The sequence below is a fragment of the Lonchura striata genome, chromosome 2 (assembly GCF_046129695.1).
Source record: "Lonchura striata isolate bLonStr1 chromosome 2, bLonStr1.mat, whole genome shotgun sequence".
NCBI lineage: Eukaryota > Metazoa > Chordata > Aves > Passeriformes > Estrildidae > Lonchura > Lonchura striata.
In genome coordinates this window covers 106,247,573-106,273,932 of record NC_134604.1, presented here as the reverse complement: position 1 = coordinate 106,273,932, position 26,360 = coordinate 106,247,573, and the positions used below count along the sequence as shown (strand labels likewise).

The 26,360-nt window shown below is 37.2% G+C and overlaps 1 protein-coding gene across 3 annotated transcripts in view; it reads right to left on the bottom strand.

The window, feature by feature from the left end:
- GK (glycerol kinase) overlaps positions 1-26,111 on the bottom strand; it is a 34,352-nt gene extending 8,241 nt beyond the window's left edge. For 2 of the 3 annotated variants that reach the window (XM_021552974.2, XM_021552976.2), the window contains exons 1-16: positions 25,983-26,111; positions 18,641-18,714; positions 17,950-18,056; positions 17,324-17,401; positions 16,266-16,345; positions 15,159-15,296; positions 14,638-14,747; positions 13,905-13,971; positions 13,283-13,300; positions 11,412-11,447; positions 10,823-10,890; positions 9,337-9,379; positions 8,575-8,655; positions 6,650-6,728; positions 4,740-4,836; positions 3,133-3,217 (exon numbers count right to left, since the gene is read on the bottom strand). In XM_021552974.2, the coding sequence (XP_021408649.1) occupies positions 3,133-3,217; positions 4,740-4,836; positions 6,650-6,728; positions 8,575-8,655; positions 9,337-9,379; positions 10,823-10,890; positions 11,412-11,447; positions 13,283-13,300; positions 13,905-13,971; positions 14,638-14,747; positions 15,159-15,296; positions 16,266-16,345; positions 17,324-17,401; positions 17,950-18,056; positions 18,641-18,714; positions 25,983-26,048 (1,227 nt within the window). In that variant the 5' untranslated portion in view covers positions 26,049-26,111. The remainder of the gene's footprint in view (positions 1-3,132; positions 3,218-4,739; positions 4,837-6,649; positions 6,729-8,574; positions 8,656-9,336; positions 9,380-10,822; positions 10,891-11,411; positions 11,448-13,282; positions 13,301-13,904; positions 13,972-14,637; positions 14,748-15,158; positions 15,297-16,265; positions 16,346-17,323; positions 17,402-17,949; positions 18,057-18,640; positions 18,715-25,982) is intronic. The other variant, XM_021552975.2, reaches the window with a different exon arrangement.
- Between the last annotated feature and the right edge of the window lie 249 nt (positions 26,112-26,360).

Genomic DNA, 26,360 nt, shown 5'->3' with positions numbered 1-26,360 from the left:
TTTTGTTTAATACACAGCACGTGCATTCTCTTCATTACAGAAATCCTAGCACAGGACATCTTTCTGTCTCTAGGTGCTCTAGATGTATCCCATGTGCTGCTTATGTGGCCTGAGGGGAATTTTAAGGTTGGTGAGAACATTTATCAAAGCTAACAAAGGAAGCAGCAACAATAAATGGAGTCTTTCAGCTGATCATCCTTTGTCTAGATACCTTCTCTAATTCAATGGATTCAAACATTGAAGAATTAAAACATTTGGCAATCTGGAAGATTCTTAAATAAAAACTGAGGAAAGCTGAAATATTTTAAAAGAGCAGCCTCTTCAAATATTTTCAATTAGTTGTTGAAAATGGAAAATTTGATATCAAACAAGACAGAGAGTAAAAATAAACTGTTAGTGTAATTTTTTTGTAAAATTGTTTCCTTCATTTGGGCACAGTCTCTAGCTGAAAAGTGTTGAAGTGTTTGCAAGGGATAATTAACTAAGGTGGAGTATTTAATTCACTAATACCTCTCAAAATGGTAGAGAGGTATCAGTGAATTTTTAGAGGCTTTCCTAAAAAACATAAGACTTGCCTCAAACCTTACTTACTGGTAGCACCATGGCATTACCCCATAAGCACCAATAAATACAGAATAGTGTGTTTTGTAGGGTTTTGTAAAAGCAGTCAGTTAAATGTCTCATTTACATTTTATAAGGCTAGTGCATAAGTTAGGCATTAACAAGTACAGTATGATTCTTTTCTTTGTAATTTTTCAGTGTATTTAAATAAAAAATAGGTGTGTTTCTCTCAGGTTTAAATGACAAAACAACACAGACCACAAAAATGACCAAAACTACAGCACATTCTGCCCTGTTCTGTAGCTCACAAAGTACCCAGTAATACAGTATTTACCAGGAACAGTCAACATGCTACTTACAAAAAGAACAAAAAAAAAAAGTAGGCTTGCAAGCTAGTGAAAACTACATGGAGATTAACTATCCAGGAGATTCTCTCAGTTTCCAGAAAGTAAGCCAGCAAGGTCCCTTACCAGAAAAATCTTTCAAGGAACTAAAGGAACTCCCCAGGATAAATAAAGGTTAAAAATTACAAGCTAAGAAGAGTAAGGCAAATTTTCATGGTGGCAGCATTTGCCTGTGGGCCCCCACTGTTCAATGCACTAGAAATAAATTGGAAACCATGATTCTTGCACAGAGTTTGCTGGCAGTACTATACTAGTACTTATTTCCTTCACACACATCATCTCACATTTGTCTAAGGTGATATTACCTGCCTATTTACCATTCAGAACTTCAGCACCACTGGAGGCTCTGGGTTTGTTTACCACTATATAAGAGCATGTTGGATCAGCATGCACTCAGCAAAGATTAAAATAATAAAAAGAATGCTAGAAGCCAGGAAGGGATGAAGGAACAAAACAAATCATGGTCATGCTGTTTCTATCTCTACTGTACACAGGTGGGATGAAGAGCAAAGATCCAAGTATGCAGATTTTGTCTCATGACAGCATTGTACAGCTCTTAATAAAAACTGAAAAATTGCTTATTTCTCCAAAATACCTTCTGGGAGAAAAAATGTAACAAATGTCATCTCTCTGCATAAGGAAGGAGCTTTTTGGATAACAAAGTACTCAGAAGGAGTGAATGTTACAAACAGGCAAGAATTCCAGTGAAGGTGACCTCCAATGAAAGGTTTTCCTGGAGACTTCAATTTTCATTGGAATTGAAAGAACTTTGTTTCTGACAAGGCAGAACTAATGATGCATCTTTAGAAAAGCATAAACCTATTCTTCCTGTGTCACGAGGATTTAGTATGTTAATTTAAGAGTGCCCAGTTTCTGATCAGGCACTCCTGTAAATGTGATAAAATTAGAGTGACTAAAGCATGGGGAAGTGTTAGGTCTGTTCAAACAGTGAACTTCATCCTCACTCAGTCTGACAGCTTTATTCCCCTCTCTCCTACTCCCAGCCACATGCCCTGCCTTGCATTCTGACATTTGCTGAATGCCTCTGTGAGGCAGCTGAGGTCATTAATCCAGCAGAAAAATAGCCCAGCAGAAAAAAAGGGATAATTTTCTGCTGGAAAGTTCACTGAGCTGTCACATGAGAGGGAATGGATGGGAGGGTGGACAAGGAAAGAGGAGCAGACAACAAATCAGTTCAGTTGCCTGTAACTTTACCCTGACTTCTAGTACAAGAATTAGAAAATTAGAATGCTACTTCCAATTTCCTTCACAACCTTCTGAGGACTCAGCAGCTGTCAGCACAGCTTCAAAAGCAGAAGCCTGGATAAAATTTCTGTCAGTCTTTTTCAATGAGTACTTTATTCTATGTCACTACAGAAACAGCACACTGCTTACCTCATCTTACATGGTTTGAGCAGGATGCTATTTTAAAAATCAGTATGTTTAAATAACAGCAGTTTAATTCATGTAATCAAATTAACGCTTGACTGTTATCTTGCAAGGTCTAGGGATTTAATTTCCTCCTGTATTTGCACAGAACCCAGGAATTGCAAACACAGGGAGGAGTAGATTGTGATATAAACATTCAATGCTCATACTGATATCAACCTCTTTGAGTTGGCTAGGGGATTAATTTCCTCTCTGAGAATTTTGATTGGTTGTAACTGAATGCCAGCTGAGGCAGTGGAGGATGGAACAAGCAGGAAGTGAAGCCAGCTTTCTCTTGGTATGTTTGCTGCTGTCTTGCCTTAACTCCTTTTTGTTCTTGTGTACCGAAAGTGACATAAGCCATCATAAACCATCATAAGCCACAGCAGACCATAAAGTGTAGTTTCTTACACCAATGAAAATTTGTAGTCACTGGCCCTGCCATTCTAAACATTCTATGTTCTGCCCCTCAAAATATTCACAAAATATGTTCACCTTATTTTACATGCTGGTAAAAAGAAGCATTACCACTCAAAAAAATGTACCACTCAATTTTAGCTAAGTCCACAGGAGCAATTTTTCAACATTATCAACAAGTAAAGACAAGAATAGCATCCAAGTACAAAATAAAGCATATGACTAATCTTCATTAAATTTTTTTAAATCTCTTTTACTGAAGAGCTACAGTTCCTGTTATCAAACTAATTTACAATGAATTTAGGACTCAATTTGCCTTTACCTCTCGTGTTTGAAAGCAGACTGCTTCTAGTGCAGCGAAGGCGATGTGGTTTTTATTTGTAAACTGAGTAAGGCCACAGATGATACTGTTGAAGAGAGAAAAAACCCAATCAGGACACTCTTCTTTATCAGACATAAACCTATATTTCACATCTAGATCCTCTTCAAATCTCATTCAGCTGTACTGCATGAAGACTATTTTAATATTAAAAAGCTTGCTTTTCTTTAATCTAAACTCTCTCATTTTCCTGACAAAGTGCTTTCAAGGGTCCAGTCAATAGAGTTGCTTTAAATCATCTGTACACACAAACACCCCCACAAATTCTAGTCTGTCTTTAAGAAAAAAAAATAGGCTTGATTGAGGTTGATTTATCTTTAAAAAAATAATAGAAATTATCACTAAAATCTTAATGAATTCTCTAATCTTTTCAGTTCTTAAGGAAAAGCCCATATGGGTCATTGCTGTTCTCTAAATGTTTGAATTGTTTTCAGATCTAGTCTGATAATTGCTTCTGAATCTTTCAAGAGATTTTTGGTATGGCAATTATGTTACATCTAACCATGAGTAAGCTGAATTGTGCCAATATGCTCTGAATGGCAGAGCAAATAACCATCTTTTATTCTATTTCAACAGCTGAGGAACAACACAGTACTACACAGAAACACTGCTGGATACATGCAAGTTCAAAGATATTAAAGGACATTTTTCATTGTTACCATTCCAAAGATCATTTTTTTAACCATTAAAAGTTAAGTATTCTGATATGAAAAAATGTAAAAACATCTAATTCAGAGATTTTTCTTTCTCCTTAAAGAAAAAGATACATACAAGAAGCATCTGAATTCTAAAGATGCAACTACTTGAAACCTTGGGAACAAGCTAGTCTTTAAGACTTCTTTTACCTCTCTAGGAAAGTTATTTTATAATTATATTTGTTATGCTTTCATGACTGCTGTGGCATGTTGTGATTCCAACAACACTAGGCAAGCTCACAGCAGCAGAAAAGACAAATGAAAACCTATTGTTTGAACTATTACCAAGTGGTTGAGTCTAAACTACTGGGAAAGGGGCTGTAAAAAAAGAAGTAGAAAACAATTTTCAATAGACTGGAAAGAAAGTGGTATACAACGGGAAGGAGGCAAAGTGGGAAGGAATTACATGGTCTGAAACTGAACTACTAATCACTAATCACACTACTAAAACACTAATCAGCACAGAATTCTTCCTTTAATACTTTTGTTGCCTGACAGTTTACAGGAATGCAGACCTCTTCTTTTACTTTAGTGAGATAAAAACCCTTTCAAAACCAGAAATTGTTTTCCTTGCCCTGCTGTCCCACACTGGGGCTTTTTTTTTTTTTTTTTTTGAGGAGGATCAATGGCTGGGCTAGCTAATCCTTCCTTTCCTCCCAGTAGCAGTTGCTGTTTACAGCAGTTTAAATATGAAACAGAAACACATTAGCTCATGAAAATACCACAGCGAATGATGTATCCAGACATATTAAGGCAACAAAAAGGAAAGGAAAATTTCACATACCTGGAAGGAATATTTGTAAAATTTGTAAAATTAAATCCCCCTGCAAGTGCAGTATTCAGTCAGTTCCTTACCCCCTTGCACTGGGTTCCCAGTATGGTGCATACAGTCCTGAAAATGCTGGCACGAAGTAGCAGCCATAGGAAGTTCCCACATCTCCAGCCAGTTTTTCTAATGCACACACAAACCACTTACTTAGCTTTTCACAACCACACCACCACTTAAATACAGCACTTAAAAGTGTTATTATTTAATTAAGAAAAATATTCAAGATATCTTGAGTAGCTACAAATTTAATCCAGCCATGTATACAACTAGAAAATACAACTAATGCTGGCACTCTGCTCTTTGTTAACCAGTTTTCCTTTTCCAACAATATGAACAGTTGATGGAGCATAAGGAGTTGTGGGAAATGCAAAATAAAAAAACTTAAAACCGAAACCCAAAACAGGGTACTCAATATTCTGACCTAGATTTTGCGAAGTTTTCAAGTGTTATCTATCATGTGGATAAAGAATGCAACCTTCAAAGCAGTCCAAAAGGTCACACTTTACTTGCATTTAAGTCAAGGCAAACAAGTGAAACTAGATCAAGACCAAAGGGAGTTAAGAACTAAATTCCCATTAATTTCAAATGGATTTAGAGCTCCAAATTGTCAGCTTAGAAGGAAATCTGAAGTTTCTTGATATGGGAATAATAACTGTGGATATATGAATTCCTCAATACCAAAATATTGTTAATTTAAAAAAGACATTAAGACATTTAGAATGACAAAAGACATAATTGCTAATGAACAACTCTTTCCTATAGCAAGAAAGAAGCATTTTCTTTCTGATTTTGCATTGATCAGAGCAACATAGCAGTATATGAAAGAAGTAGTAAAACATCTTCAAGAAGTCTTTCTAAAATTATTCTTTCATACAGACTCTGCTTAAAAACATGAATGAAGCAGAAGGAAAGACAAGTTCAGTGAAACAGGAAGAGGTGATGAATCCTTACGTGACTTTAACAACACTGACAAAGTTAAAGGCCCCGAAACTCAAACCTCCCAAAGGTCTTGACAAACTTGTGAAGAGGTACTGTAGTCTCAACAAATGGCTAATTGGTGTGATAGCAATTTATATTCTTCTGTATGATCTTCAAAGCTTGCTTTCAGAAAAGCAGACTGATGCTCTAAGTTTTTGCTGAATCTTTGAAGTTCTATATTAAATTTTAATTCTAAATTTTCCCATCTTTGAATAAGATATCAATTTATTAAAATATGTAATAAATTTCTTTTAAATCCCAAATCTCATTGAATCAGTTACTTTCAAAGTTTTGCCTTTGCATACCTCTGACATTTTTTATCTTCCAAATTTTGATATGTTCCTAGTTTTTATGTTACAATCCATTTTTTTTTCAGTTCATCTGAATTAGAAAACATCAGCTACAGAAATGCTAAAGGATTACTGGATTCTCAGCCAAAACAGATTACCCTCCTCCACACCTCCTTTGCAAAGTTGCAAAGAAGCAGCTTTGCAAACTGAGATTCCCTAACTCAATGGATATGAAACCTACTACATAAATATTACATACACTTGCAGGGCCTCGGGTTCTCATGTTTATAACAAGAATATGTAGGTTCAGGATCAAATTGATGCTGGTTTCTGTAATACAAACTTAAATACTCTTGCCTCTGGAAACTTCAACACTGTATAAAACCAGGAGATACTTTGCAAATTTAGTATCTTCCTGAATATCTTTTTGTCAGGGAAACTACTAAAAAGTACAGATTGCAACAGAGCAAAGCTGACACAGCCTTTCCAAGACTGTGTTGATAGGCTCTATGATATACAAATATCAACAACAGTGAGCTCATTGATGCAAAGTAAGTTTTTGCTGTGTTCAAGCATAACGAAATATATGCACCTTCCAGCTTTTCTTTACTTACGTATTTTGAGCTTTCATTCACCAATAGAGACATTGGAAAACTTAAAATACTCACCAACTTCCTCTGAACTCTTAGCAATGCCCAGATTGTCCCTCAGCCAGCGAACAACAGCACCAGCTATTGCAACAGATCCCTGAAGGAAACAAAGTCACTCCCTTAGGAGACAACAACTGGTAGTTTTGTGCTGCTTTTAATAAGCCTGGGGAGAAGAGGTTGCTGTGGCCTCCCCTGCAGGCTTACAGTCACAGCTCACAACCAAAACACAAAGTTTCTTGGCATCTGGAGACTGCCATGTAAAAAGAGCAGCCTGTTACACAGACTCCAGGTAGAAAAGGTACATATTGTATGCTTTTTTCTATAAGGGGAAATTACAGTGACATTTCCCAAGTAGTCTTTTTGCCTTTCTAATTTATTTCTTCTGAATATATAGTTATGAGGTTCATTAGCCTCATACTTCTTTTTGTGACACATGAATTTCTTTATGCTTTGATTAAAAAAAAAAAAAAAACAAGACTAATTATGTCTAGTTTAAATACAAACATCCATGAAGACAGAAAATTTAGGCACTTGCGCATTTGCCAGCAAAATTGCTCTGTTGCCTCAGCAAAGCGCCCTGAACAGCTTCATTACATCATAGATGGCTCCCATCTAACCCCAAAGCCAAGTCCAGTAAACTAAGTTTCAAGTAAAACAGTAGTAGCATTATGTTTTCATTCAAAGCCACTGCTAGAAGGGGCAGGGGTGTTTTCTAAGCAGCTGGCTTAGATGCCAGTCTGATTAAAGGAAAAGGCTGAATCCACATTTTCTGTTCTCTGCAGTGTCTCAACCAGCAGACTGTAGATGATTCTAGAATGGATATAGGACAAAGCACACTTAATAGCTTCTGTTGAAGCCATGTTTTCAGACAATATCATTAAAGACTTGGAGGTGAAGAAGAAGCAAAGTGCAGGTGTTTCAGCATGCAAGAATTCAAATCACTCTCAAGACAGTTTCAGTTCCTGCTTTAAGAACATGGGTTAAAAATAAAACAAACCTCTCTCACACACATACAAAATAAAAATCCCAGAGTTTGCCAGGTCATGGCAAATGCAAGATTCACTTTCTTCAGGGAAGGAAAAGGAAATAAATGCAGACTCCCACAGCCTAATAAAGTACCATAAGCCACAAACTATTCTCGCAGTTAAGAAAATCCTGTGTTGTCTTTCACGTGGAAAACACAGTCTGTCTACAAAATCTCAATATCAGCAGTCAGTGTATGGCTTTTGAGAATAATTATTATATTACAATACTTAGCACATTAAGCAGCAGAGATGGAAGAATAATCATTTTGTTGTTCTAAACAAAACTTTGGTGCCAAGTAGGTGCTCTGTTTATCTGTGTTTCAGAAGCAGAACTTTAGAACAATGAACCCTAAAGTTTAAGCATAAATACAATTTTCTATATAATTTGGATGCCCTTAGTCTTGTTGGGAGAACTGAGAAACTAATTCTGTAAGTAGGCACCTAAATGAAAGAGGTAAAAAAGCTAAATTATTGGACGATTTTTTCCCAGAAATTTGATTCACACTTTTAAAAATTAGAAATAAAATCCATTAGAACAAAATAAAAAAAATAACTATGACTTTATTATGAGGTAATAACTGAAACATTAGTACTTTCTCCCCCTTTTTTAAACCAAATTTAGTATTACAAAATTTATGGGGTTTTATTTATAGTATTTTTTAAATATTTGAGAGACTAAGTAACAGAAAAAATGTTTCAGCCATCTAGATCTGAAAGTATGAATGATGCAATGAAGAAATATTTTTATTAGATTTCATTATATAGATTGGAGACAAGAATAACCAAAACCACACAGAAGACTTCAGGTACACAAGCATAACACAGAGCTGCACGGCTGAAGACACCATAAAAATACCTGATAACAGAAGCAAATAAGAACATGTATCATTACAAAAAGGAAGAGAATACTGAACTTACCTCTAGTGCATAAAAAGCAGGGTTGTCTCTGCCCATTTTGTAAGCTATTGTGGTTATAAGACCATGCTCGGAAAACACAGACTAAATTGGGAAAGGGAAAAGAAAAGGTAAAGCATGAAGAGAGCCAGAAAATACTTACATAAAAACATTCAAATTACAATAAACAAGGGACCAAACCTTCAAAGGAAATACACAAAGTTTAAACAAAATAAATTATCAGTAACTCTAAATAAACCAAGATAGAACACTTAGATTGCTGGTGCTAATTCTTGTTTCCAAAAGCTGCTGCAGATCTTTCCATCTTCCTTATAGAAAAGAATCGGGGGTCTTTAAGGGAAGATGTAAATGAGAAGGAAGCCACACTTTAGTGCTATTTATTCAACTCCAACTACAAAGAAATTATGACAGATAATGAAAAGAATAAATAAAACAGCCAAGACAAGGAAATAGGCACATGGTTAAATAATCCTGTCTGGGTGACAACAAGAAATATATACAAGGGAAGAGCAAGAACCTCGTTAAGAAAAGTTCTGTTTGGAAACTTAAGGAGATAGGAAATGGATTCTTAAAAGATTCCATTTTTTCAAGGAGAAACCTTGAAAAGATTACTACTTTTATTCTTTCAGATTTCAGTACATGCTTTTCCCTTTGCCATTATGATTATTGTTAATAAGTCTAAGAATGGCTAACTTACAGTTGTGCTTCAGAACTTAAATGGATTGTGAAAAGCAAAAAAGCAAACAACTCAAAAATGCAACTGACCTTCTGACCTGTGTTGCACAGCAAGAAACAACCTGTTCCGTACCTAGCATGAAAGTAAAGCAAAGTTAAAACCAGAATGTTTAAAGCATAACCTGCTTTAAACAGGTTATGTTTTAAAAATGTTTAATTGCATAACCTTCAATCCATGAGTCCCCTGTAAAGAGTCAGGACATCACTCTCTTTGACCCTTGAAGGTTTTGCTGCCATTAACGGATGATAAAACTATCCTCAAAAAGTTGATCTGAATGCAGCCTGAAGCTGAAAAATCGAGTCAATGTCTTTTTTCTCTCTCACTATTTTTTTTGTTTAACACTTGATCAATTAGAGATATAGCTGAAAACTATAAATTTCTAAAACTATAAATTTCTAAAACTGTAAATTTCTCTTTGGTGGCTGTTTACCTACTTCAATTTAAGCTGATTATGAGAGCAACTTTATAAAATAAATATTTCACAGTACTAAATGGGAAATTTTAAGAAACTTTGTTCCTGTCACAAAGAGGGTTGTCTTTCAAACCAAAATTCAAATTAAAAATTTCTTTCAAATTCAAAAATTTTTAAAAATGGCATGTTTCCCATTTGAAGGCCAAATCATATGTGTGTGCATACACACTCATATAAGAACACAGTTTAATATAAGAAGTACAAAATACTACAAACCACTCCAACATACTCTAAGAAGTTATCCTCAAGAAAAATATTCCTTACCTTTTTAAACCCCTCAAAACTAATACCTTAAACCAGTCCAGAGATAGCCTTCAGTTATATTTGGAAAAAGAAATAGTAAAGCAATAACAGAAATGAATTAAAACAAGATAGGCTAATATGTAATCATACCTGTGAAGCTCCCATACTTGAGTGTGTATGTCCCTACATGCTTAGGTAAGCACCTGACTGTAAATGGAACAGTAAGTCATTTAAGCAGACAGCTTCTCCTCCAATGATTTTTTGATTAAACCAGTTGCCTGATTTAACTGATCAGCTATTTTAAACAAAGGACACTAAGAGGCTGAGAAACAGGAAAATGCAAATGTAAAGTTCTCCACTCTGAGCTAGGCATAAAAGCAAAACTAAGCACTGCAATTAAAACAGACCTTTCCCATCTAGCAAAGCTGTGTCATTCTAGTCAATGCAATCTAACTCACTGTACTCTATTTGCTGAACCTTAGGTCACCATTTAAATGACACTGCAACTTTTTCAATCTGTGTTATGAAGAATGTTAAAATGAAAACCCTACTGACACATATAGATTTTCCTCACAGTGACTGTGCTCCAAAATACACCTCACAAGCCATGTAACTTTAATATATTCATTACTTTATATAAGAGTCAAGACATGGTTTACTTTGTGGGTCAACACACTCAAAAGGTAGATCTGTAATTGCACGTTAACTACAAAAGACTTTGGCAGTTGGTTGAAAGAGAACATAATACTAAATTCAAAACAGAGCAGGGTGTTTATCTTATTACTTTCCTAATAACTTACGTGTTTTTTGCTTGTCCATCTTTAAAACACATTTGCCCAACAAGAGCAGCATGCTGGTCACCCAAGCACTGAAAGTGAAAAAGAAAAGCTATGATTAAAAGCTATGATAAAGAAAAGCTATGAAAGAGAAAAGCTATGATTTTTATTACTCTTCCCTCTGTAAGAATTGCAAACAAAATGTGTTGTGCTACTTAGACTGAGCAATTTAAATAGAAACTAAAATTTACTATCTTAACACATGTTATTGGAAAAAGCTGAGAATTTGCCCAGCATTTCTGGATTATGTATATATTTCTTTTATGTATATGAAGCAGAGCTTGCTTCCATTTTGTAATGTTAGTCATTTACTTAGAGATACCAAATTTCCAACTAAAGTTCTCATTTGTATTCCATAGCCACACCTTATTAATAATGGATCAAGCCAAATAGTGATTAATCTTCAAAAGTCTACTTCCTGTTTAACTTGAAGTAAAAACCAAAAAACTTAATTCATAGCAGGATTCACTCATCCTTAAAGCTTTTTCCTGTGAAGCTATGTTCATGCAGTTCTGGGTTGTCATGCTAAAATCTAAGCTGAAGTAGGACTTACCCCAGAAATTGGTACACCTGTCAAAGCTCCAGAGTCCTATTTTGCAAAAAGAGAAAGAAAACCTCCAAGTTAGCTTTCCATGACTAGAATTGAAGGCAATGAGAAATAAGCTAAACTTCTAATGCTCAAAGGAAAACAAAGAAGGGTCATGAAAACAACATGTCTCAGTTCAGGAGTACACTTTGTTTCAGCTTAATGCAGCTCATGTCTAAACCACTAAGAAGTGGAGAGTAGGACGTTTTACAAATATAGTTTATGTGACCTCAAAAGTTTCTAGCATAAATTTTCTTAAAATAATACTATACAGAAAACCCAGTTCAGTGTAATCTGTGCAGTAAATGCCAAGTGTAAAATGCAAAAGTGCAAAATGGTAAAGTGATCAGGAAAAAAATATAGCTGTGGTGACATCCTAAGCAAAGGCAGATGCCTGATTTTAAGATACAGCATTTTACGTCTCAAGTAGGCTTTCTTCCAAACACTACCAGTTACATTCCTGTTAAAGAATCATAAAATCATTTAAATTGAAAAAGACCTCTTAGATTATCACATCCAACTGTTAACCCAGCACTGCCAAGTCCATCACTAATCCATGCCCGTAAGTGTCACATCTATACACCTTTTAAATACCTTCCAGAGATGGTGACTCCACCACTTCTCCTGGCAGCCTGTTCCAATATTTGACAAGCAGTGAAGGCTCTTGTTTTATCACTTGTTACCTGGGAGAAGAGACCGAGCTCCACCTGGCTACAACCTCCATTCAGGCAGTTATATAGTGCTAAGGTCCCCTTCTGAGCCTCTTTTTCTCCAGGCCAAACACCCCCAGCTCCCTCAGCTGCTCCTCATCAGACCTGAGCTCCAGACCCTTCCCCAGCTCCGTTCCCCTTCTCTGGACTCACTCCAGCCCCTCAATGCCTTTCCTGTAGTGAGAGGCCCAAAACTGGACACAGGATTTGAGGTGTGGTCTCACCAGTGCTGAGCCCAGGGGGACAATCCCTGCCCTGGTCCTGCACCCACACCATTGCTGATCCAGGCCAGGTGCCATTGGCCTCCCTGGGCACACCTGGCTCATGTCCAGCTGCTGTTACCCAAACCCCCAGCTCCTTTTTCCCCAGGCACCTTTCCAGACACTCTTCCACCAGCCTGTAGCTCTGCCTGGGGTTGTTGTCACCCAAGGGCAGGACCTGAAACTTGGCCTTGTTGAATCTCACAACATTGGTCTCAGCCCATCACTCCAGCCTGTCCAGATCCCTCCACAGATCCTTCCTGCCCTCCAGCAGATCAACATTTCTGTCCAACTCAGTGTCGTGCAAACTTAGTGAGGGTATCTGGAAAATTTTATTTAATTATTTAACTATTTCCTGAAAATTGCTATGTGTTTCTTTAAACTGTTTTTTTGTGCAATTGTGAAAATGAATTTTCAGTAAAGCCATGCAAGTGTATTTCCAATCTGAATTAATTCACATTTTTATTAACTGTATTTAAGATAACTGTTTAGAAATGTACTAAAAAGCTCTACATGAATCTTATGTTTAGCTACCATAGAATAAATATTTTTTGACAGAATGGACAGTTCTTCTCACTTATAAAATGCTATAGCTAACATTTATTAGCCAGTAGCTGTATTTTTTAGCTTACTATAAAAATAAATATTCAACAGTGTGGAACAGATACGTATCAACAGATATGTTGAGATCACATTTTAGAAATAATTTTAGCATTCTAATTGTATTATCTCAGATTTGGAAACACACAGCAAATTTATTGGCCTAGGAAGTGCACTTTTTCTAATCCTTAAACCAAAGAAAATGCACAGCATCTGAGCAGAATGAGTAAGATATAGGTGGTTCAGCCTAATGGAAGCCTCTACTCACCCGGCTAGGACAGATTTTCTACAGCCAGCAAGGAAGAAAGAGAAAAAAAAAATGGAAAGGGGAAGAGAAACAGAAGTTCACATTTAAAGTGAGGAGCAATTCTGTTCTGGTGGTCAGGCAGTATCTTTTTCCATTTACCTTACTCATTCAGCCTAATACAACTCACTTTTATCCAACCTTCATATACAAAACATCAGCAATGACTTTTAGTGGCATTTCCATTAAAACATTAACAAAAATATTTCAGGGAAGTTAGAGTTCTATTTAAAAAAATCCATCTTGTAACTTGTCTTCACTACAAAATACATGTATTCTTATTTACAATAGCTCAAATTACCAGGAAAAAGAATGCAAAATCCCAACATCCAGTTTATCTAATCTTGAAATTCATTAATTAGATGCCACTGTAAATTCCTAAAGAAGAATTGGTGCTGCATTAAAGTAATCAAATACTCAACTTCCTATAATATTATATAACAGTAGGTAACAGTTTACTAATCATAAACCAAATAATACTGGTCTAGAAAAAGCCATTAATCCTAATCTGTGGAATCTGTCGAATCCAAATGGATACAGTTATATTTTTACAGGATATATTTCACACAAATATTGGGACACATACCATCACACCATAAATCTCAGAGGAGCTTCGTACAGTTGGAAGTATTTCCATAGGAATATCAAAGAACCTGAACACAACAAAGAATAATGTATATTATATAGTCAGTGCTAAATCAGAAAACATTTTGCATTTATTTTCTTAAATAAGTTTAAGCTTATAAAGAAAAAAAATTATAAAAGAAACCTTTGTTTCTAGGTTTTAATCGATATGTTTTTCCACTTGTTACAGTGGACACTGAATTTTGGAGGAAAACAGCATGTATTTCAATCTTTGAGGACATATCCAATTGTTTTACATAGAAATCCATGCCTCTTCCAACAATGTCTTAATAACACACTTATTGAAATCTCAAATAGAGACACTATCATTCCAGCTGCTGTACAAATCTGATTAAGTAATAAAGAAACTATTAAATCACAATATTCTGAATTGGAAGGATCTGAAGTGATTGGCCCATACAGGGATTGAACCCACAACCCAGGCATCATTAGCATCATGCTTTAATCAACTGAGCTAAATTGTTTTCCTGAGCCAGGCCTCCACCTACAGAAAGATTCTACTACTTTTAGTTAATCCAGACTGTTGTAAATTGGACATCTGAGAACAATGAATGTTATAAATGTCAACAGCAAATAGAATAGTACCTGCTGATCTTAGTTTAGATGAGATATTCTTACCTTTAAATGAGTTAGAAACTATTTAAATGATAATATTACTGAAAAACTGAGCTTACTTGCAGAGGTCAGGATCCCATTCCAAGGAATGAATGTTGAACAACATCGTTCTACTGGCATTGGTGACATCTGTACAGTGAATGCCTCCATTCTTTCCACCTGTCAAACTCTGAACAAAAAATCACAGCATTTGTCAAGGAGAAATATAGACTTATTTCAACAAATTACAAAAAAAATTCAAAATCAAAAAGTTTCCACCTTGGGATTAGGAACTCTGGTATTTCTGCAACAACTAAACAGGCAGACCTAATACACCTTTCTAAAGTCCAAGATTTTTCTGAAAGTGTAAGCAAAGTTTTACAGCAAACTATAACAGTAAACTACACATAAGAATCTAGAAAAAGATAGTGGTACAGGGACAGTAGAAGTTCATCTTGCAAGGAACTTCATAGGAATTTCTTTAGTAGCTTCTATTGACATCATTGTGTCATTAGTGGGCATCATGTATCACATGCATGGAGAGTTACATAATATGGAAATTCATTTTAAGAAGAGTGACAATAAACTCACAAATACATACCCATATAAGCCATGAATCAATAGTACCAAACAAAGCTCTTCCATCCTCAACTGCTTTCTTAATCTCTTCCACATTATCCAAAAGCCATCGAAGTTTCACTGCACTGAAATAAGTGCTAAGTGGAAGACCAGTCTTAAACTGTAAAATTACAAAAAATAATTTAAACACCATGCAAATATCTTTTCCATAAATACTGTAGATATATGTAAAAATGGTGATAGTAACGGAAAAAGATACAAAACTCAGAGAAGTTCCATGAACTTCTGTAATTATTTAAACAAGTACTAAGCATATGACACACAAGTCTGAAAACATCAAAATCAAATGACCAGTGCGATAATAGATAAAGATCAAAGCTGATCTAAATGCAGTTCAAAGATCATCTACGTGGATAAAGTTGTTTGCAGAAGCCCTGTCTTATCTAGGATATCTCCATATGACTAGACAATAAGTAACAACAACAAAAATGGGCAGGACAACACAGGAAAGATGAAAATTGCGTTCTACTAGAACCTGAAAATCAAGTAAGTTTGTACACTTTTGGACATCCATCTCCTGCCTGCAGGAAAACATATAATATAAAAAATACATAATATTTATTCTATCAGTAAAGGACAACATAAATCAAACAACTGTGACACCTTTTTACAGGATTTAGTTTCCAAATTGTTATATATATGCTCACAAAAAAAGAATGAACTTGCTCTTTACGAATGATCTTCCTTGTTCTTAGGTTGGATGCAATTAATTTCAATATTAAGGCATGAGAATGGATAATAACATTTCATACCAGTAAATTATTTCCTATTTTTTTTTCTACTTGATCTTAATTTTTGTGTGCAATGTTCATTTTATATTGGCTAGATAGCACAGGATTAGGTCTCACTTCCGTAGTGAAACATTAAATAAGTGTTAAACATTTATTTTAAGGAAATAAAAAATTTTCTAGTCTCAGGTCGGTATCTTATGATCATTTTTTATAATTTGACAAGCTTAGAAGGGACTAGAAACTACAACTGACTTTGTTTAGGGGAATTTTAAACACATATATCCAAAATATGATATATTGCAGCAGTTACCATTTCAATGTTCTGGAATACCTCCTACCTTAGAAAAAGTTTTGTTTTTTCCTGGAATTCTTTTAAGAAGACGCTCAACTGTTGACTGGGTTCTCAGGTCAAGCCACACTAAAACCATGAATAAAATTAATTGATCATATGATTTAATACACAAAAAGTGACATGTTCAGCCTGCTTCTATGAAATCACAGCTCTTGCTACTGAATTCCTGCCTATTTTTATCTTTTCATGTAGTAGAAAGAATATTTTAATGCCATTGTATCTTAAAGGCACTGTTGCAAAAATTAAAATTGTTAGATAAATTAATTTGATTTAGAAGAACATATTATTTGAGAAAAAACCAGGATTTTCTGTAAGTCAGATATTTACTTTATCAGAATATAAGCAAGTGACTAATGCTACTTTGCAGCAGATGACTGTGATTAAACTAACAGGTTAAAACAAATAGCAGGTTGATTATTTACTATTATTTACTATTTACTACTATAAACTTTCAAATAAAAGACTATGTTGTAGTGATCAAGGTATAGCTGGGTTTAAGATAAAGCTGTTAACTACATATATTTGACTATAGAAGAGTCCTGGCTTTACAGTCATACTATGTCAAACTATATCTGGCACTTGACCTAAAAAACCAATTCTAGACAATTACCATTTTTCAGATGACAATATCTGAAAAGCTAAGTTAAAAATAAAACTCTGGGTATTAATAACTATTCATTAAGTCATCAATAATTAAACCTACTTAACATGATTTTCCTTTAAAGTTAAATCACCAGCATCCTGAAAATTTCAAAAGAAGTGATTGGGTGCAAGTCAGAGCATTTTGTGCCAGGAACCCCTCAGGAACATTGTGGGGTATTTTGAAAACCAATAAAGTGATTTATTAAGTAACAATTTTTATGGAATAGGCTTTTTTAAGCTGCACTGGTATATATACAAACACACATCTTACAACAGAGATATCAAAAAAATCTAAGAAATTACTAGGCTAGGCCACAACCAGATTTGCACAGGAAACTACAGTAACATTTTTTCCCCAACATGATCATATTATGATATTACATATGCAGAAAGCATAGTTACCAATAGCATTATAAAGAGGTTCTCCAGTTGTCTTGTCCCAAACCACTGTTGTTTCTCTCTGATTGGTGACTCCAATGGCTTCAGGACAAAACAGAAAGTATCCTTTTCAGAAGGTTTGTTTTCCCCTTTTGGAGGGGTGAGGAAGGGAACGGAGAGGTGGAGAGGAGGGAGGAACAGGTAAGGAGAAGTGGAAAGTAAATGGGAAATAAAAAGCTTCCAACTTTTTCAAGGTATAATCTAGAAATATTACTTCTAAGAACTCATCTTTCCTGATTAACCTATATGCTCTAAACCTCTCTATTTTTTCAGCCACAAACTGAGACAGCAACAACACTAACAAGGGAAAACAGCTTTCCTAAATTAAATTCCTAAACTTAATTTCAGAATTTCTTCATCACTTGTGTCCACGATTTTACAAGATTAGGTTAAATCTACTTTGTAGATTCTGCATTGCTAATACACACAAGGGACTTATTTTCTCATTATTCCTCTCCAGAAAACTGTTTTCAAATACAATTTGACATTTTGTTTGGGGCTGGCACATGCTGCCACCTTTCTATTTATTAAGTTAAAAACTATCTGAATTGCTCAACCACAGCATGTTAAAGCCCTCTAGCCATAAGTACCTCTTATGTTAGCGATGTTTATGTTCAGTTCATTCATTTTCTCACAGGTCTTTTCCACACATTCATAGACAGAGTTTAATATTTCCATTGGATCTTGTTCCACCCATCTTTAACAAATAGTAAACACCAGTTAATAAAAACGTACATAAAAAGAAAAAACAATACTAGTCAGAAAAACAAGCTGAGCATTTTAATACAAATATAGCTACAAAACATGTTTTACATATCTACAAACAAAAAAATTTGTTTTGTTTTGTTCTATACAGAGGACATTGGCAGCAAATGCTAGGTCAGTTAGGAACAAACAAACAAACAAACCCTCAGAGAACAAAGGAAGATATTTCTATGAACCAAGCTGAAGACTGTGATTCAAATATAAAAATTACCAGCTTATTACCTTAAGTGAGATGTTAAGTCTTATTTAATCTTTAGTTTTAAACTTCAACGTTCAGACATTATATCTGTAAATGAGTGATCAGAGCCAAACACCAAGTACTTTTAGTTTCCGTAACTCAGGCACATTCCAGACACCCAGCAGGAGATATTTTACTTATCCATTTTTTCTGCCCAGTCTTTTATAGCAGTTACTGTGCTACTAAGAATTATTAATCAACTTCAGTTTTGACGACTCATGGACAAAAATTCATAAGCTCTACCAAATTCTACACAAATGAAAAAAAACAAACCATACCCTTCTCTAGGGAATTCTTGCTTTAATTCCACTTGATGGTGACTCAAGAGCTCTGCTGTTTCTGCATTAAAAACCTGCAAATAAATTACACAATTGAATTTTCTATGAACACAGAAGTTTAAACAACAATAATTAACATTTATTGTTTTGAACAAATGCAGTGTTGTGACAACAGATATTAATTTTCTATCATCAACCCCAGTATCTATGTAACAAGGATTCAGATACACACACTTTTAAAATTAAGGTAGGCAAAGATTATTTTGGCAAACTTTGCTGTCACTGTTAATTTAAATGTTTTTTTTTTATTTTTCTTGATGTAGGAAAAGAACCAGATTTTTTTCTTGGAGTGGTTATAGAAGTTGAATTCCTGATGCATATTAGAATATCACTCAGTAAAATACCCACTGTGGTTGATAATAGCATTTCTTTAGCTTTTGCTGTATCACGCTATTGCCAGAGTTATTTGTGTGTTTTCTTGTGTTAGCTCACTTTTAGGAAGAGTGAAAATCTATGATGAAACATAGAAGGGATGAAACTAAAGAACAAGAAAGTACCTAAACAAAATCCATCTTATTTCAAAACAAACTACAAGTACAGAGCTCATTAACAATCTGACAGGAATGCCACTGCAGCAACACAACCCATCAAAAAAGAGAACATGCAGAAGAGTAACTTAAATTTGGATACATTACAATAAAAACCAGCAGAGTAGAGAATCACAAGGACTCTATCAGTGGGTGTTCTTAAGGAATCCAGAGTTAGAGGTTCTGCCTTGCAGCAGTAGCTCATGGAGAATGAGCAACAACACTCATTAACCAGCATTAACCAGATTCCCAAAAGGAATCTCTGCTGAGGCCAAGCTGAGGGACAGCTGGTGAAACATTCAGCTGAAGTGTACAGTGAGTGAGCCAGAGTGCCTGGCTGGGCAGCAGTGCCAATCCTGGGGGAACAGCTCTTTCTCCCCAGCACCAGGCAGAATCTTTGGGGTGAAGAACATTCTGGGACCTAGAAAGTAAAATCTAGCACCGGGTCCAGGTGAACTGCAGAACGCGTCAGCAGGGCACCATCCTACCTTTTCATGGCAAGCAGAGCCGAGCCAGATTTAGAAATCACTTGCATGCTAAAGAAACAAAATTCAGTTATATCCATCCACCCTCTAGGATACAACTGAACCTATTCTATACTTGTTAATGCTCTCTTCTCATTCCACAAATTATAGACATTTCTTCTAAAGTTTTTAATCCATAATTTGGTATCACCTACACAGTACACTTTACTCTGAAACTATTAGAACAACTCTAACAAAAAGGAGATGAAGTTCTGATTCTCTAGTTTCTTTGAAACCTTAAAGAGTCTCTCTAGAGTGAAACTTCGAAGTTTAGAAACATTCTACTTATATACTAGAATTGCAGAATAATTCAGGCTGAAAGGGATCTTGAGAGATCTCTAGTATAACCTCAAAGCAGGATCAGCAACGAGATTAGATCAGGTTGCTCAAGACCTTTTCTAAGCAAGTCTTGAAAATCTCCAAGGATGAAAACAGCACAAACTCTGGAAAACACTGAAAGCTCCACTGCCTAGAAAAGAAGTCTTAAAAAGGTACATGATCATTCTTTTCTGCTATCAGCTCAAAAGATTCTATAGAAAGAGCACCACTGAATTATTGTTACTTTATTTACTTATCTGTGTTTCATCTATCAGCTCAGACTTGACAGGAATCTATCCTATTAAAAGAGAAAGCTCTCTCAGTACTACACATTCGGAAGCAACTTGCAAAATGGGAAATGGATCTCAAAATGCTATACCACATACTTAATGGAGAGGCTGTTTTGCAGGTATGCAGTAAAATTTCTTTACTTGAAATTGTCTTTCTGCCAAAAGCATTTTCAAATTTACTAGGTTCTTAGAATAATGACAGAAAGAAGACTTTTTATTTAACCTGTTTGTTAATATGTTATGTATCTGACATACTAGCAATGTTAAATATTATGTGGTAATCATTCACCATTAATCACTCAAGTATTTCTTGAAAGAGAAGGTAATGCAAAGGATTCCTACTGGTAGTAGGAAGCACAGATTCAATTAGACAAAGTTGTCAAGTGAATTTGGAGTGTGTGACTTGCAGACACAGTAATAAACTGTGACAGGAGTACATTTTCAATGGAAGCAATGACACTATAAATGCATAGATTTTTTTCATATCCATAGAGAAGAACTAGGCAGACACTTTGCTAATCCATCACAAACAAATCTGCAAGCTTCTGACATTCTCAACAAAAGCAACAGTCACTCCCTGTTATTCAGGGCAAGGGATTAAAAAGCTTCACTGGGAGCAATCCCTGTTTGAGACCAGGTTGGACAGGGCCCTGTGCACCCTGGTCTAATGGAAGCTGTTCCCTGCCCATGGTTGGGGGGTGGAACCAGGTAATATTTAAGATCCCTTCTGACCCAAATCATTCTATGATTCTATGACTTCTACACTGATAAACAGACTTCTGATATGTAGAAAGAGGAATGAGTCACTGAATTGAAACCTACAAAATTATATATAACATAAGGAATAAATAGAACATATGGGACCTCAAAGCCTTCCTTTCCCACTCCCTCCAAAAAAATACTAGTTATGAAAAAAACCAAAAACCCTATACAGTTCCTGTTTGACAGTGGAGATAGAAAAATAAATGAGAGTAAGTACAAATAATTCAGATAAGGTTAATAGATCCCTGTTGAAACAGGTTTGAAGTGTATTTCTGTAATTTATTGGGACTAGAGGCTTTCAATCATATTCATTTTTCATATTCATTAAGACCTGATTCCAGTTTATGCTACTGAACTCTCAGTTGTGTGTGGGGGGGAAAGCCAAAGTCAGTTTTGCCCTAATTTTATCAGCAGTAATAATGAAGAATTGTTTAGGCTATTTGGACTTGTACAGCTGTCTTGAACAGAGATGAAAGTGAAAGCCACCACATATGTACTGAATTCTCTAGTGAGAGATTAAAGAAAAGGAATAAATAACATCCTCCCTGTACTATCCAACAGGGAATTAGAGCTTGAGCCTTGAGTCTCAGGACTGCAGAGAAGAAAGGCCTACATAGGTGTCTTGTATGTGAACAAGCAGAGAGACACAGGGGCTGATCACTTGATTCAAGCCTTTTATTGGGCCTTTAATATAATACATCACATCACATAAAGGAGTACAGTAACATATTATTACATATTATTGTGTATTACATTTATGTTTTGTTATCTTAGTGGAAAAGAATTCATATCAATGAGTTGTAACAATTTTCAAGGAATGAACAGAAATACAAGGTTCATGAAAGTGATGAAAGAAGCTGCACAGCTGAAAAGACAATGAAAACAGATTTTAGAAGTAACTTTTCAAATCTCTCAAGCTTTGTCATGTAACTCTGCCCGCAGAAAAGCTATTTCTGTTATTCTATGCTCTATCTTCATGAGTCTGTGTCAAGCTGGAACAGCCATGGCTTTGCCAGGCAAACAAGCTCAGAGCTGGAGTTCTGAAATTGCACTGAAATCAACCCAGCTGGGGCAAGGATAAGAGACAAACAATCATTTCCCACTCCAGTATTTAACTAGGAGTAGCATAGCCAGAATTTATGAATAAGTACAAGTTTCACAAGTCTCCTAGAAATTACCTTTCTTGGAAGGCTCATGATGAACAGATCTCCCTCACCATCTAGGAAGTGGTTACAATTATGGAATTTAAAAGTAAAACTACACTGTACTTTAAGTGATAAGAGCTAGAGGGAAAACTGTATTGACAATAGTTATACAATCAAGTTTTCCCCAAAAGAAACAGAAGAGTAAAATGAATTCCCCTCTGAAGGGAAGGCTCAATGCCTATGAATGTCTTCCTTACCTAAAATCAGGTTTTGTTTATTGAAAAGAATGCTTGCAGTATGATATAGCTTTATTTGATTGTTTCTTCTGGAGACAAAGTAAGGGAAAAATAAGTATTTCAGAGGTGGAAAAAAAGGGTTCTGTGTCTGACTGACAAACTTATAACTTAAAGTACTGTGTGGGTACTACTTCACTGTGTCTTTCAATTCTTGCTGTTCCTGGATAAAATGACAGAAACACTATTGAAGAGATCCAACAATGGTTCAGCTGGCCATTAGCTCATGATCCTAAGACTTCTCACAAAAGAAGTTATAGTGTATTTTTATGATTCTTGAATAATATTAAATGGAACATGAGAGATTAAAGTATTTGATAAAAATAAGTCTGAATCTGTTGCCCAGGTTCAACCCAACTTAACAGAAAATTTAAAATCTGAAAAATAATTGCAGTTCATTTTGTAAAAGTAGCTAATAAAGGTAAAGATCCAAAATAGTGTTTGTGGAGGATAAAGCTGCAGCATAAAACTACCACTGTATGTGTGTTGTGTGAGAGGCAAGGCTAAAGAAGGAGTGACAATAACAGAAACGCACTTGAGTTCTGGTGCTTCTTTAGCCTCTGTGCTCATTCACAAGCAGGACAAACAAAACTTGTGTTTGCACACAGGATAATTTACTCCGAATCTCAGGAGGTCACCTAGCCTAGCTTGCTGCTCAGGTAAGCTTGAATTTAAAACCAGGCTGTTCAGGGCCACTTAATCAGGCACTGAGTATCTGCAAAGATAGAAATTCCACACATCTCCTCATCCCTGATCCAGAGCTCACAGTGAAACATTGTTTCTTTACATCTATTGGATATTTCACTTGATGCAGCTTGTGTTCACTACCCACTCTCCTTTCCTGTGCATAACTGAGAAAAGGCTGGTTCTGTGTTCTCCACAGACTGTAGACTGAGGACACCCCTTAATCCTCTCTTGTGAGGAAAGAACCCCGACCTCCCAACCCTCCTTCCATGGCCTTGTGCTGCAGCACAGGGATTCCTTTGGCTGGATGAAATCCAGTGCTTCCAGCTCTCATTCTCTGCAGGGTCCAACATCAGACACAGTGCTCCAGATGCTGCATCCTAAGTGCTACACAGATGGCAACAATTACTTTCTGAACTTTTCTTAATGTGCACCACTACAAGGATGCATTGCTCACATATTTCCAACTTGAAGTCCAGCATGAGTGTGAATTTTTTCACTAGGCAGCTTCTTAGCATTCTGTCTTGAGTGCTAAGCTTCATTTGACTTTATGAATATTCTGGCAGGCATCTTCTCCAACTGGAATTTCAGTCAATTGGTCACCCCCATCAGAGAGAACATCCCAACCCATCAATGAAAATACCGAGGGTATCAGCCCTTGCTACTGACTGTTATGGACACCACTGGTAAATCTGCCACCTGTAATTGTAACTTTACACTCTGAACTGCTGACACTACTCTTTGGGCCCATTGAACCAGACAGTTTTTCATCCAGGAGAACACTTTAACCTGCTCAAAATCTTATGTCTTTTGCTTAAAAAATTAGATAAGAGTTGCACTGAACTACTGAATATACAAGTGCAACGTAAGCAGCAAGCTGATTTTGACTTGTGACTTGGTGAAGACAAAAACTGTTGGAAACACTACATTTAAAAAAAAAAAGTAGCAAGACCACTGAGAAATGTAACAAAAACAACTAAAAGCAAAAGACCAACAGAGCCAAGGAAATAATTTAGGCACAGACAACAATACATTACATTCTGGCTTAAAATATTTCAAGTCAAAATCTCTCTTCCAACTGCAGCAATCCCTTTCCAGCACAGAATTCTCCAGATACACGTTGTTATCTGAATGACTGAGGTGAGTTGCAGCAGATCTCTGCACATTTTGCCCACTTCTTTCTCTCTCCCCCGTGTTCTGATTTAACTCAGAGATCATGTATCTTATTTGCTCAAGCTAATGTAACTTTATTATCATAATGACATGATCACACTGCCAAGTTTAAGACAATGCTGTATGTTGACATGAGTTGAGAGACACTGAGAGGATACAAGAATTTAAAAGTGGCAGACACTATATACTTCTTGAAAAAATTAGGAAGCATCTGAATCCTCTTGTAGGCAGGCAAGATCTCCCCAACTGCATAAAAGCCATTGATGAATGTGTGTAGTGTAAGAAATTCCTCCTAAGAGGAACTTGCAAAAGCACTTGTAAAAGGAGCTTAAGTTTCACTTCTACTAGTGTTATCCTTTTAGGATAAGAAAAAAGTTTACCTGGCATATACATAAAAGCAGATAGAATTTATCTTAATGCATTACAGGGACCTTCCTCAAGTTCGTTCCCAAAAAGGACTCCTGACTGGCATCCAAGACAGCCCACTGGTGTCATTTGTCAGTTTGGAGTTTCTCTCCACCCCCAGAACTGTGTTTTCTCATTTGACAATCGCATGAAGGTCGTGATATTGAGTAATAATGGTAACATAGGTCAAGAAGATATTCTAGTCTCCTGCTTCATGAAAGAACATTTCACATGGGAAAAACGTTAAAAAAAAAAAAAAAAAAAAAAGCAAGGGCAAACCAAAACATTCATCTTCCCAATTCATACTTTGCACATTTGACATGTTTTATATCTTGTAAATATCTCTATTCCACTTCCATGGAGGAAGTTGTCATAGGGCCTTAATGAAGTCAAACTACCATGACTTAACTGGCTAGGGCACAGTATATTTGCAGGCCAGAAGTATCTATAGTAAGTTTCATACATAACATTAGTTACAGCCTATTGCATAATAGAGAAATAATCCTTCAACTTCAATAGATCCTTCAACTAAAGTGTCAAATATATGACTAATATACTAATTCTCCTATCCTTAAACTTATCTTCCTCTAGTGTTTAAGCAAACAAGGTGTGCAGGTTCAGCCACCTGAATACCTACAGTGCACAAGATGCACTGACATTAGGGCAGGAACTGCAGCAGTCACTCCAGCAGGCCCCGGGCAGGTTTTAGCGGGGAACACAGCGGAGTCACCGCACCGTTCCAACACCAGCTAATCACAGCCACCGAACTCGCACGGATCCATTTCCCCGGTCCCCGAGGAGCTCGTCCATTCCGTTCCGCTCGGGCGAGACACCGCACGGATCCAAAGCCTGACAGAGTGCGAACGCAGCGAGCTGGGAGCGGCGGGACCCCGCGGCCCCCGGAGCAGCGGGGAGGGACGCCCGCCCCGGCAGCGCTCCCCGCGGAACGCCCCCGAGGGACAGCGGCAGCCGGCACCGCGGGCCGAGCGGCGCCGCTGCTCCGGGAGACAGGCGGCTGCGGCCCGGCCCGTTCCCCCGCCCTTCCCCAAGGGCACGGCACGGGGATGGAGGGCAGTGAAGGCGCGCGGGAGCCGCGGCTCCCCTCAGGCCGCGGGGGCGCCGCCGGCCCCGGTGCCGCCCCGACGGCCGCGCTGTGCTCACCAGGAAGCGGGTGGAGCTGGTGCCCTGATCGATGGCTCCCACCAGCGGCCCCAGCGACGCGGCCATGGGTTCCCTCGGCGCCCGCCGCGCTCCCGTAACGGCCGCGCCGGCGCCGCGCGGGCAGCTCGCGGCCGGCGGCGCGTGGCGGCCGGGGTGAAGCCGGCGGGGGGGGCGGGGCGGGGGGCGCTGCCTCGCGCATTGTCAGGCCGCAGCCAATCAGCGCCCGGGGCGCGGCAGGGGCGGGGCCCGCGGGCGCGGAGGAGCGCGAGAAGGGCGTGTCACGTGACGAGCGGCGCGCGGCAGGCCCCCTCCCTCGCCCCGCCCCCAGAGCCCCTGGGGCGGCGGCGCGCGCGGCAGCGGCGGGAGGGGAGCCCCGAG